Source organism: Somniosus microcephalus, chromosome 8 (assembly GCF_052327205.1).
Source record: "Somniosus microcephalus isolate GS21.2 chromosome 8, FLI_Smic_1.0, whole genome shotgun sequence".
In the NCBI taxonomy this organism is placed as follows: Eukaryota; Metazoa; Chordata; class Chondrichthyes; order Squaliformes; family Somniosidae; genus Somniosus; species Somniosus microcephalus.
In genome coordinates, this window is record NC_140994.1 from 231328108 (window position 1) to 231342500 (window position 14393).

The following is a 14393-nucleotide window of genomic DNA, read 5'->3' on the forward strand; positions in this document are numbered from 1 at the left end:
GATCCGCTGTGTACTGAAAAGATGATCGTACCAATTTACTGGAATCAAATTGGGAACATTCACCTTAAATCTCACCGTTCACCTCTCCCTCAATACAAGTTCTGTAAATATTGTGTTCACAGATAGCAGGTTACAACAGGAGATTATGACAGATAAAATGATGCCACACAATCCAGTTTACAGTGTTAATGAGGATATAGAATGCAAAAAAATGGTAACAACTCGCTTCGCATAGCCAAGGACCCTGTCAATCTAAAATGGAGGATCCTGTCAGCATAAAATGGTGGTGAAATGTCAACATCGCTGAGTCACTTGCATATTGTAAGAAATGATCATGTTAACTCAAGAAACTGTGAAGGCAGCAGGAAGTAAAATAAAAGAAGCTAAACTGATCTGTGGCTGCTAATATGGCTGGCACCCACGATGTCACACCTTGCTGGTGGAAACAGTGTAGGGCGGAGTGCAGAGGTTATACAGACAATAGGCGATCAGAAAACACATTACCATGATTGCAAACACATTACCATAATGATTAGGTGATCATGAAACCATTACCAGCATATTTGCTTAACTATAAACCATTCAGTGAAATGTGACTTCTTTGTTTCATACTGCCAGGCCAGGAAATCAAATTAAATGTATACGTGTACAGCTCGGGATTGGTGCAGACTGTACGATGTGTTAATGTCTTCTCAAATGCAAGTATAATAATGTGGCACACTGTATGAAAGATTGCTTGCTCTGGTTTAACCTGTCGGACTCTTCTGGAGTCAGGACTGTGCTGTATCAGAGTAAGTCTCCCGGGATGACGGAATAAAAACTGTTGAACTCCACCAGTATTCGACTCAGTGTTTGTACTGAACCAGATTGAGGACCAAAAGAATCCGTTTCAACATTTGGTGTCAGAAGTGGGATCTCAACGGACGATCACCGAGAATTCGCGAAATTAAGAGCCGAACTAGTTTTGGATGTGAGAGGAGGAAATGGGCCCCCGGAGTGAGTATGTTTAAATTTACCACCTCGGTTTTCCTCTGATCCGTAAGTCCGATAAAAGTTTTGCCACTCGCTAATTCTTGCGTGGTGTCCCGACGAGATCTGGGTCAATCTGGCGAATACTGTGTAAACTTAGGAAATAAGTATCCAAGTCGGGTAACGCGCCGGCCTCGTATTTCACTTGGTCCGCTCAGGCTCCGATTGGACTAAAAAGTAGATAAGTAGTGATTTTAGAGAAAGAGAAAAAGAATGCTTGAAAGAAAGTAAAAAGAGAGAGTCGGGGACTCTAGAGCTCGAGCAACTTGTACTCGGGGAGTGCAAGATAAGGGTCGTATAAGTTGAATAATTAGAGTTTAAGAATACCTGTACCAGGCGGTGACAGAGGCTAAATTTACAATTTGAATAATTAGGCTAAGAATACCTGTACCAGACGGTGACAGAGGCTAAAATTACTATTTGATGAATATAGACGACTCACTGTGTTTTTGTTTGGTCTAAGTATTGTAGTTATTGTATTGTGGTGTTTAGTTTTGTGTGCCGGTATCCATGAAATATACGAGACACTTTTAAAAACGTAACTCGAATCCTGAAAGGGAGCCCTTAGTGTAAGAGAACCATGGGTAATTACCTAGACACAACGAGTGACGAGGGCAGTGCCTTACAAACATTATGTGGCAAATATCCGGATAAAGCCCAACAATTGAGACTACTCTCAGGGGGTTTAAATAAAAAATTAGACAGCGAACAATGGCCACTAGGGGGTCCCAAAAGTTTAGAAACGGTTAAACAAGCTCAAGAAATGATTTGGAAAAAGAACATGGGAAGCAAGACTAAAAAACTAATTGGACTCTGGCGACAGTACTGCCAAGAAATTAAAGACAGTTCCCTATTAGCCAGCTGGCAAGAAAATGCTATTAAATTAGGAATAAAGTTAACCGAAGGAGGAAATCCTAAACCCATTGAAATACTTAAGAAAGAATGTGCACATGAGAAAAGGTCAAAATCTGAAAAGGCGCCAGATAAAAAGGATAAAAATGAACTACGTAGTTCAATGGTTGGCCTTAGGTTGAAAGAGGGAGACGGAACAGATGAGGACTTAGACAATTGGATGTACAGAACTCCTAATGCGCCACCCCAGTACATCAATATTTACCCCTCCCTTCCAACATCGGCCTCACTAGCGATGCCTAATACTACCCCTCCAGCAACCCTCTCTGCAACCAGTCCCCCATTCACTCCAGGAATACCCCCAACCACCTTACCCGATAGTGCCACAGGCGTTACTGATCCCATAAGTAGTCGGACCCGGTTACAAACGGCAGGACAGACAAACCCTGTGCCAAATTATACTCCTACCCGGAGTGATAAGAAAAAGAAAAAGAAGGAAGAAGAGAAACGGGGAAATAAGAAAAGAGTCAGACAGCTAGTTCAACATAAATCCACTCAGGAAAGCGACACTGAGTCATGTAGTGACTTTACCGATTCGGAGGATGATTTATCACCTCCTGAGGATCATGAGTCAGAATCAAAAAATCATTCCGGTAACCCACCCAGGAACCTTCCAGTGAGAAAGATGCCAAACCCAGATCAGGCTAATGCCGCAGCTAACCCCACCATAGATGTATTCTTCCCATGGAAGCCTAATGAATTAATGTCTATCCTAACTAATGCGCCGGATCGCCACAAAGCGCCTCAAAAGTTTGTGGACTTTTTACGAACCACCATTCAAGTGTACAACGCTGAATCCCGAGATTTATGGGCTTTAATCCAACAAGTACTGAACCCCTCGGAACATACTCGATTCTTAACTCACTTGCGACATGCTAATCTGGCAGCCCTAAATGTGGCCATGGGGAATGACAATGATAGAATAACAGCCATGCTTACGGCTGCTAGTCAAACACTTCAGAAGCCTATTAACATATCCAATGTCCTAGATACTAAGCCAAAGAAAGATGAGGGACCTGAGGAATTTTTGGAGAGATTCTGTGAGGTTTATCAGGGACAGTCGGGGGACACCAATTATCAAGGAGGAGCCAATTCACCCCAATTCTGCGGCATTCTGATGAACTGCCTTCCGGCTGCGGTAGCAACCGCAATTAAAACCAATAATATGAACTGGGCAGAAAATAGCCCAGCTCAAATTACTAGAGCCATAAAATATTATTGGAAAGAGAGTAAAGGTTTGGAGAACCAACCCCAGAAGACAATAAAAACAGAATATGTCGTGAAGGAAGTCCCAATTCAACCACACACGATAGACAGGACAGGGTATCAGATGAAACCTCAATACTGTACCCCTGGATGGGTAGACTCTCAGAATTATGGATATTACACTCATCCAAACGGCCCCGATGCTACTGCATACGGCCAACCCTACGCCCCTCCACAACAGAATTACGGAGGTAGAGGAAGGGGTAGAGGACAAGGATGGGGATACCAAGGTCCAAGACAAGGGCAGTGTTATAACTGTGGAGAGGATGGCCACTGGGTCAGAGACTGCCAATCCTTAGCCTATCGAGACCCACCTAGGAGAGGCATGGGAAGATGGAGAGGAAACAAAGGAGGACCTAGAGGAGGCAGGGGAGGATATACCAATTTCTCCCAGAACAATCCATTCCCACAGAATTGACTAGCTAATCTAGTGGTCAGCACTTTACATTCGGACCGAGAACCCTTATTAATGTTGCAAATCCAGGATCAATGGTATCCCTTTTTAGTAGACACTGGAGCCGCCATGTCCTCTGTCCAATCGGACCTTAAACTTCCCCGATCCAACAAGACCCAGGAATTATCAGGCTTCCAAGGTCAAATGACCAAGTATGCTATGTCAGAACCAGTTCAGGTGACCTACAAAAATCAATCTGCAACCCACCAATTTGTAATAACTACCGGCTTGGACTGCAATTTGATGGCCAGAGACTTACTATGTGCATTCCAACTCAAACTTGATTGTGGTGATGAAGGAATAGCAATAGGACATTGGGCAAATAAAAGGCAATGTTATGTTTCGACTACACCTCAATGGTGGTCGCTCGACCTCAATGCATCCTCCTATCATGTGACACTGGCATATGATCGAAGTGGAAAGGATAGGACCCTTGAGGAGTATTTTAAAGATCAGGAAGGTACCGAATGGACAATCTACCTCAAGGCTGTAGTAACTGGACCTGAGGGAAAAGCAGAGTTTGTGCAGGTTCCCTTACACTTGTGGAAGCAGCCTTCGACAGTGGCCCCTCATATCACGCGGGAAGTTAACCAGCCTTTCCATGCCAAAGATTTGGGGCCCATGGTAAAACGAGCGATCGATCAGGCAAACCCTGAATGTCACCAACCGCAACAGTTACCCGGAGGTCTGATGGTCCAATTTTACCAAAACCCTGAGCCTAGCCTGACTGTGGTGCACCGTCATGTAGGGAAAGACATACTGGAGTATGTGAATCCACAGGTATGGGCAGAAGACCCAACGCATGTAGGTCTAACCGGCATAAAACCCATTGAGATCCCAGTGAAGGAAAATGTGACCTTGCCGACGGTACGACAATACCCTTTGAAACACCAAGCTCTTCCGAGTATAGACAGACTTATTAAGGGATTGTTGGAGCAGGGAATTTTGGTAACTTGCCAATCCAGTTGTAATACACCCATCCTGGCTGTTCCGAAGCCTGGTAAGCCTGATCAGTTCCGCCTAGTGCAGGATTTACGAGCAATAAATGCGATTGTTCAGCCACTTCATGCGCTAGTACCTAATCCAGCACACATCTTGGCCTCGATACCTGCTGATGCTACAGTTTTTGCGGTAGTCGATCTCCAGCACGCCTTTTTCTCCCTGCCATTGGCCACTACTAGCCAATACCTTTTTGCCTTCACTTACAACGGTCAGCAGTATACGTGGACTCGATTACCCCAGGGCTTTGTGAATTCACCTACCCTGTTTTCGCGGTGCCTTCAACAGCAATTACAGACACTGACATTAAATTGTGGCTCCAATCTGATCCAGTATGTGGATGACCTTCTCATTGCTAGCCCTGATGAGCTAAGTAACAGAGAGGACACTATTCAGTTGTTGAACTATCTCTCAGAATTAGGATATGTGGTATCTCCAGCGAAAGTATTGGTGGCTCAGAAGACAGTTAAATTTCTTGGAGTTATGTTATCAGCCGAAAACCGCAGTTTGGAAACTAGCAGAATACAGCCAATATGCGAGACGCCAACCCCTAAAATGGCCAAACAAGTCAGGCAGTGGCTGGGAATGGTTAATTATTGTCGACAGTGGATACCTAATATTGCAGTATTAACCAAACATCTGACTCCCTACACGGCTAAAGAGGGAGAGTTTGAGCTGGAACTAGAGGCACAGCAGGCATTTGAGGAATTAAAACAGGATCTGGTCCAAGCACCAGCCCTGGGACGACCCCTGTATGATAGGCCATTCCAGTTATATTGCACAGTAATGAACGATTGCTCAACAGCAGTTCTGACTCAGAAGCATGGAGATAAGCATCGACCGGTAGCTTATTATTCATCAAAACTGGATCCGGTAGCCTTAGGACATCCCTATTGCACCCAGATCCTTACAGCCATCTACAACAGTCTACAGTCAGCTGCTAATATGACACTTCAGCAGGACATTACCGTGTATAGCTCTCACTCAGTCACTGCGTTATTGGGGCAATTGCAGACCCAACACCTGACTACCGCCAGGCAAAATAAGTATGAAATATACTTACTGAACAATCCTCGGCTAGCATTTAAACACTGTAGCACTATCAACCCTGCCAGTTTCCTTGCATATCCGCCCTCCGAGAGTGATGAACCAAGCCATGATTGCTTAAACCTCATTCAGGATGATACCTCAGTCCGACCTGATCTGTCCGACACTCTTATTGCAGATCCCGATATTACCATGTATACGGACGGCAGTTCTTCAGTTGATGAGATGGGAAAACGAATTTCTGGTTATGCAATTGTAAATCAGGAAGGTGTCACCTTAGAATCAGCAGCCTTTGAATCCCCTTTTTCTGCCCAGCAAGCCGAACTGTTTGCACTCATACGAGCTTGTACTTTGGGAGAAGGATTAAAAATCAATGTACATACAGACTCTAGATATGCCTTTGGAGTAGTTCACGACTTTGGACAATTGTGGAAAAATAGAGGTTTTCTGACCTCTTCGGGCAGCCCGAACTCTCACCGTCAGTTAGTCTCAGATCTCTTGCAAGCCCTTTTACTCCCCAAACAGATAGCTGTGATTAAATGCTCTGCCCATACCACTGGCCAAAACCCGGTAGATATAGGAAACCGCCGCGCTGATGAGGCGGCCAAAAATGCTTCTAGGAGTCACCAAATGATTGTGCCCTGAATGATGAGGCAGACTAAAAATTCCAAAAAGAATCAGTCTACTTCGGAAAAACTAATGCCAACCATCCAAGAGGTGATTAAGTTGCAGGAGGACGCTCCTGATAGTGATAAGCATTTGTGGAGAGAATTGGGATGTGTATATAACCCTTTATCAAAACTCTGGACTACTCCCGCGGAACAGACTTGCATGTCTGATGAGCTAGCTTTATGGGTTATTGAATGTGTACACTTTGCAACTCATTGTGGTGCCAGGGCAGTGGGTGATTTGCTTCTAAGTACTTGGTGGCATCCAAGGCTTAAGAAATAGCACAGAACATTAGCGATCGATGCCTGATTTGTCAACAACACAACCCTGGAAAGGGAGTGCCTTGCGAATGGGGAAAAACCCCTTTACCTGAGGGTCCCTTTGAGACCCTGCAAATGGACTACATTGAGTTGGAAAGATGTCAGTGTTACAAATACGTACTTGTCATTGTAGATGTATTTAGTAAATGGATCGAGGCATATCCAGCCACAGACAATAAAGCCTCTACTGTTGTTAAGGTATTGCTGAGAGAGATCATACCTCGGTATGGTATTCCAACTCGGTTAAGTTCTGACAACGGTCCTCACTTCACTGCCGAAGTGAACAAGGAACTTTGTACCCAGTTGAACATTCATCAGCAATTGCATTGTGCTTATCTACCACAGGCTGCAGGACTTGTCGAAAGAACCAATCAGACTCTGAAGAACAAACTTGCTAAACTGGTAGCCGAAACCGGCTCCACTTGGTTGAAATTGCTTCCTGTGGCTCTCTTTCAGATCCGCACCACACCAGCGGGTAAAGCATGACTTACACCTGCTGAGATTATCTATGGTAGACCACTCAAGACTCCCTGGAACCAAAATGCTCCTACAACGGTGCATTTTCACCATATGACTGAAGAAATGACGACCTATGTCTTGGCTCTTACTAAGGTTTTGCGCAGGCTGCATTCACAGGTCCGTGCTGCATATGGTGAACTTCCTGACTTATCTGGTTCTCTAAAAATTGAACCAGGTTCGTATGTGATGGTTAAGAACTGGACTTGTAAAAGTCTAGATCCAAGGTGGGAAGGTCCATATCAGGTCTTACTAACAACCCCGACTGCAGCTAAGGTCGAGGGAAGAAGCGCATGGGTGCATTTCCACCACTGTAAATTGATTGGAGAAACCGATCAAAAGGGGGGGAGATAATCAGTAGCAAATCAGTACAGTATATAGTAGATTTTACGAACAATCATTAATTTTATTTTGATTGATCAGCCATTGATAGGAGACTACAGAACTCGTGCTCAGCCTTGATAGAGGTGACTGCAGCTTTTACGAGGTCTGGTGTTGTGTTTGGATTGTTCTGGCCTGCTGAAATCCTACTCTTATTATACTTATTATACGATTTTAATTTTTAATTTTAAGTTTTAATATTTTAAGTTTTAATTTTGATTGTGTGTAAGCCTTTTTATTTCACAGATTAACAACCGCTAGGGGACCATCTGCTTAGCATCAAGTTTCGGAGCCGGGAGAAAACAGCATCCCAGGCAGGTCGGAGCCGAGTGCTACAAAGAAGAAAACACCACCACAGGCGGAGCGCCCACTGAAGACTGAAACCATGAAGTTGCTGCTCGTTGTTATTGGACTTTTTGGACTATTGTGCCTGACTCAAGGCGATACGGACAAATCACGGAAGAAACGTGAATTACTTACCAACACCTTTCTGCACATGTCATATGAATACGCCAAAAGCTATAACTTAACAAGCTGTTGGGTTTGCAGTCACATTCCTATCCATAGTAAAAGAGGGATTCCCTTGAGACCCATCCCGTTCAATGCCACAGAGATGGCGGAGTGGGTCATGCGCCAGAACGCCAGCGGCGTTTATAAAGATTCATACAACCAGGAGGGCGACAGGGACAAATGGAAGTCGGCAGGTTACGACCTAGCCACTTTCCAAGGGTGGTACCAGCCTAATTATAATCGGAACAGCCAGCCTCCAGCCTTAGTCCTTACTAATACTTCAGGAGTTGGTAGGCCGAAGGGGCCAATATGTTTAACGAAGCGTGTGCCGGAGGTATAGAAGTAGGACGCAGTAAATGTTTCCAAAATGTTAATGTAACAAAATGTATTCGCATCAGAGGCTGTGGCCAAGGTTTCTTCCAATTAGATCATACCGGAACCCCCAATAGGACAAGTGGGGGACCATGGGAAGGAATGGAAATCAGATGGGGATGGAGGATTCGTGAGGCATTAGACGACAATTTAATCGCATATAATGGGACCTATTTTATATGTGGTCACCAAGCCTATCCATGGTTACCCCGGGATTGGACGGGTTCGTGTTACTTAGGTTATGCAGTACCTTTTATTCACCACTTGAATAAGATTGGGGAACACCACGAATTTAAGAAACACGTGACCAAAAGAGAGCTAGGAGCTTTTAATCGATTTTTCGGCGTAATAAACCCTCCCTATGGAATAATGAGCTTGATGGATGAAACAAGGAATCTGGCAAGGCTACTAGAGATAGTTGCCAATGACACTGAGGAAGCTATAGCAGACATGAGTGCTGAAATGATAGCCGTTAGAACAGTAACCCTCCAGAATCGAATGGCCTTAGATTACCTCCTTGCAGCACAAGGAGGAACCTGTGCCTTGATAGGAAGTGAGTGCTGTACTTATATCCCTGATAGCTCGGAAAACATAACCAACATTGTCAAACATATCCGGGATGCAGTAAGTCAGTATAAGAAACCTAAGCCAGGGGATGACTGGTTTGATTGGATCATTGGAGGATGGCTAGGATCAATGGGACAAACTCTGCTACATGGGCTAGTGGTGGTACTTGCCGTAATTATGTGCATTTTTCTAGTTTTCACACTGATTAAGTGTTGCTGCAATAGATTAGGAGCAACTGTAATTCCAAGTCAATTGGTACAAAGGAAACCATCAGAAGAAGAAATTAAATTTGAGAAGGAATTAATGGAGGAGGAGTATAATAGACTCAATAAGATAGAGATGGACCAGTAGGATGAAGCCCAGAATCACTGGGTACCTTAGATGGTTATCATGGAATGATAAAAGGGGGGAATGAGGATATAGAATGCAAAAAAATGGTAACAACTCGCTTCGCATAGCCAAGGACCCTGTCAATCTAAAATGGAGGATCCTGTCAGCATAAAATGGTGGTGAAATGTCGACATCGCTGAGTCACTTGCATATTGTAAGAAATGATCATGTTAACTCAAGAAACTGTGAAGGCAGCAGGAAGTAAAATAAAAGAAGCTAAACTGATCTGTGGCTGCTAATATGGCTGGCACCCACGATGTCACACCTTGCTGGTGGAAACAGTGTAGGGCGGAGTGCAGAGGTTATACAGACAATAGGCGATCAGAAAACACATTACCATGATTGCAAACTCATTACCATAATGATTAGGTGATCGTGAAACCATTACCAGCATATTTACTTAACTATAAACCATTCAGTGAAATGTGACTTCTTTGTTTCATACTGCCAGGCCAGGAAATCAAATTAAATGTATACGTGTACAGCTCGGGATTGGTGCAGACTGTACGATGTGTTAATGTCTTCTCAAATGCAAGTATGATAATGTGGCACACTGTATGAAAGATTGCTTGCTCTGGTTTAACCTGCCGGGACTCTTCTGGAGTCAGGACTGTGCTGTATCAGAGTAAGTCTCCCGGGATGACGGAATAAAAACTGTTGAACTCCACCAGTATTTGACTCAGTGTTTGTACTGAACCAGATTGAGGACCAAAAGAATCCGTTTCAACATTATCAATCACAGCTCTGAACTAGCAGAGGCTGTCATTTTGGGATAAGTTAGCTGAGGCTATCAAAAGGGAGAATTAGATAGAATTACATAGGGGGGAATTTTAACCTAAAAAAAAGGGTGGGTTGGGTGCGTGGGTGTAGTTAAAGTGTTAAAAATGTGAATCCCGACCTGAACCCGCCTCCAACTCACCCACTTTTGGTTTTTAATGGAGGCGGGATGGGGATGGGCAGCCAACCCGCTGCCAGGAGGCAGGTAGGCTATTTAAATATTATAATGAGGCTGGAAGCCTCTTTCTTAACCTCCATTTTGTGTTTAACTGTAGCTGATCAGGTTTTGCACACTTTGTAAAATCCAGCAGCTACAGCAAGGCGACAACTGCTGCATCCAGGAGTTAAGTGCCTTTACACCTACCTCCTGGATCCAGGGTCTCTGCCTAACCCACCCCTCGCGATCGGAGACCCCCCACCACGAGGCCTCCGATAACCTTCACGGACCCCCCTCCCTGCATCGATGATCCTCAGGCCGGTCCCGTTCCTCTCCTCAGCAGGCAACAGTAAGTCAGTTCTGACCTGCAGAGTGCAGCTTCTAGATGGGATGGACATCAGTGTGGAACTGCCGATTTGGGTTCCGTCTGGAGAGAGCATTTATACAACACTCCGACCAAGCTCTGTGGATTACAGATATCGCATTGGTTGATGGGAGTATTTGTGGTTCAGTCTTCTCTCCCTCCCCCCTGATCCTCCAGCCCCGATCCTCTCTCTACCACCCCCCACCCACCCCAATCCTCCTCCAGCCTACCCTGGCCCCCACCCAATCCCTCCCTCCCTCCCACCCTCCTCCTTGGGGCCTTGTGCCACAGGCCTAGCCGCCCGCAGCCAGCCAGCCTCTCCATCTGGCTGGCTGCCGGTGGGAAACAGAAGCTTCCCATGCAAATCAGGCCCTGCCGCTAAAGTCGGCAGAGCCTGCGGGAAACCCATTCTCCCGGTTTCCGATGGCCTCAGATCTCCCCCACCCCAACCCACCTTCCCCATTAAAATTCAGCCCATAGAACACAGAGCACAGAAACAGGCAATTCTGCCCAACCAGTCCATGCCAGCATTTAAGCTCAAGTCGAGCCTCCTCTCATCCTTTTTCAGCTAACTCTATCAGCATAACCCTCTATTCTCATCTCCCTCATATGCTTATTTAGCCTCCCCTTAAATGCATCTATACTATTCACTTCAACCACTCCCTGTGGTAGCGAGTTCCACATTCTCACCACACTCTGTGTAAAGAAGTTTCTTCTGAATTCCCTATTGGATTTCTTGGTGACTATCTTATAGTGATGGCCTTTAGTTATGCTCTTCCCCACAAATGGAAACAGTCTGTCTACTCTATCAAAACCTTTCATAATTTTAAAGACGTCGATAAGGTCACCCTTCTCTTTTCAAGAGAAAAGAGACCCAGCCTGTTCATCCTTTCCTGATAGGTATACCTTCGCATTTCTGGTACAATCCTTGTAAATCTTTTTTGCACTCTCTCCAGTGCCTCTATGTCCTTTTTAAAATACAGTAACCAGAACTGTACACAGTACTCCAAGTTTGGTCAAACCAAGGTTCGATACAAGTTTAGTATAACCTCTCTCCTTTTTAATTCTATCCCTCTAGAAATAAACACTAGTGCTTCGGTTGCAATCACCTTATTAACCCGAGTCATTACTTTTAGTGACTTGTATATTTGTACGTCCAGATCCCTTTGCTCCTCTACCCCACTTAGGAAGCAAAATTGGGTGGTTTTGTGCCTCCCGTTAGCGCCCCCAGGGGTGCTAACAGGGTGCAAATGGCTTTGCGACCGGGCACGGCACGGACATCGACTCTCGCCATATTTGGCGGGAGTTTTGTGGCAGCGCTACGGCGTTGCGCCCCGATCTCCTTCGCTCAGAGATCATGCGCATCGCCCCAGTAGCGCCCTGGACCCGAAATTGATTTCTGCCCGCTGCAGCAGCGCCGGGCGAAAACACCGACAGCTGCGGGAGGTGTGCATCAGTTGCCGGCCGCTTCAGGGGGCGATGATTAAAGGCGAGGTGGCTGAAGTAAGTAGAAAAAAAAACTTACCTTTCCTGTTCCGCTTTTTTTCGCGGGTTTGTGCCCGCGATCGACCAGCCCGGCACTCTGCTTGAGTGCCGGGCTGATCGCACAGGATTGCGGCTGCCTTGGTGGTCCAGATAGGTAATTTTTCTATTGCAGAGCCTGCGGTGATGGCCCTTCCCTTTAAGGGAGGGAAGGAGCCTTTGAACGCGGCAGCTCTGCACGGCCCAGTGTGCAGCGCTGCTGAAGTCTCCGCCCCGCCTGCTGCCGAAGGCGCTCCAAGAAGGAAGTGAAGTGCGTGATTTAACGCTTCACTTCCTTCTTGGGGTGCAAAAATGTATTTTTTTAAAGTTTGGAAACATTAGCGCCTGGCGCTAATTTTCCAAACTTTTAAGATTTAGCACCCCAAATACGGTTATAATGAATTTCTCCCCCTTAAATTCTTATTTTCCACGTAACATGTGGTCTCCTTATTTTTCTTACCAAAATGTAATACCTCGCACTGAAAGTAATTTGCCAATTATATGCCCATATTGGAAGTTTATTAATATCTTCTTGAAATTTGTTGTAGTCCTCCTCAGTATTGACTATCTCCTCCCCACCCAGCCTCAATTTGGTGTTGTCCGCAAATTTAGAAATTGTGTTTTTGATTCGTTAATATAAATTGTGAATAACAGTGGTCCCAGCACTGATGCTTGTGGGATCCTGCTTTCCATCTTCTGTCTCTCTGAACAGCTACCCTTTACTCTTACTCTCTGCTTTCTGTCTTGAAGCTAGCTAGCTATCCATTTTATTACTTGTCCCCTGATTCCGCATACTCTGACCTTATCCATTAGTCTATTATATTGCACCTTATTGAAGGCCTTTTGAAAATCTAGATAAATTACATCTACTGCATTACCCTTGTCTACTCTCTTTGTTACCTCTTTAAATAATTTAATGAGGTTGGTCAAGCAAGACTTTCCCTTTTCAGATCCATGCTGAGGATTCCTTATTATATTTTTGGTTTCTAGATGTTCTTCCATTTTCTCCTTTAGTAGAGATTTCATTATTTTCCTTCTACCGATGCTAAGCTGACTGGTCTTTAGTTCCCTAGACATGTTCTATCCCCCTTCTTAAATATAGGTATAACATTAGCTATCTGCCAGTCCTCTGGCACTGTACCTTTTTCAAATTAATTATTAAATATGTATAATAGTGCCTCTGCTATCTCTTCTCTAGATTATTTTAAAGTGTGTGGAAGCAATCTGTCTGGACCAGGGGTTTTATCCTCTTTGAGTTTGATTAGTTTATTTAATATTTATCCTCTTTCTTTTTTAAATGTGGTTTCTAATTTCTAATCTCCTCTTCCGATGTCATGTTCACCTGTTCTGCCTCCCTGGTAAATACAGAAGCAAAGTAATTATTTAATATTTCTGCCATTGATTTTATCCTATCCATCCCTTTGTGGGCCTATTCCCATCCCGACTTTCCTTTTCTTTATTACAAAAGCAAAATACTGTGTAGGCTGGAAATCTGAAATAAAAACAGAAAATGCTGGAAATCCTCAGCAGTTCAGGCAGTTCTGATGAAAGGTCATCGACCTGAAATGTTAACTTTGTTTCTCTCTCCACAGATGCTGCCTGTTTTTATTCCTTTTTTATTTATGTGGTTGCAGCATATTTTACTATTTTGTTTTATGTTCATTGATAATTTCATTTCATAGTTCCCCTTTGCCTTCCTAATTGCATTCTTGACTTCTTTTTTCATATTCTCCCTTGTCATGCTCTCCTCTGCTGTCCATATACTTAGTGTATGCCTCTTTCCTTACCCTCAAATTTTCCCTTATGTCTATATTCATCCATGGGGTCTCATTTGTGTTTAGTTTGTTTTTAGCAGAATACATTTTTCCTGAACTGTGTTGAACACCATTTTAAATATTTCCCATTGCTGTTCTATATCATTGTTTGCCAATATTGTTGCCCTTTTTAATTTCCCAAGTTCTATTTTCAGTCACTCAAAATTGGCTTTTCTTCAATCTATTACCCTAAGCTTTGTCATGCTGATGTCCTTCTCAATTATTATCTTAAAATGCATTATAGTTTGATGACTATTGCCTAGATGTTCCCCTACTTTTACTTCTATTATCTGCTCTGGTTCATTCCCCATTACTATATCCAGTAGTG

At 44.2% G+C, this 14393-nt stretch overlaps 1 protein-coding gene, 1 long non-coding RNA gene and 1 pseudogene across 2 annotated transcripts in view; 2 read left to right on the top strand and 1 right to left on the bottom strand.

The window, feature by feature from the left end:
• LOC147114147 (uncharacterized) overlaps positions 1–14393 on the bottom strand; it is a 1113696-nt gene that overhangs the window by 413691 nt on the left and 685612 nt on the right. The window lies entirely within an intron of this gene.
• On the top strand, positions 2177–7844 carry LOC147114148 (uncharacterized). Its single transcript, XM_085996100.1, has 2 exons — positions 2177–3398; positions 7840–7844. Exons 1-2 carry the CDS (start codon positions 2177–2179, stop codon positions 7842–7844), a joined length of 1227 nt encoding a protein of 408 aa, XP_085852226.1.
• On the top strand, positions 7868–9990 carry LOC147114149 (uncharacterized; annotated as a pseudogene).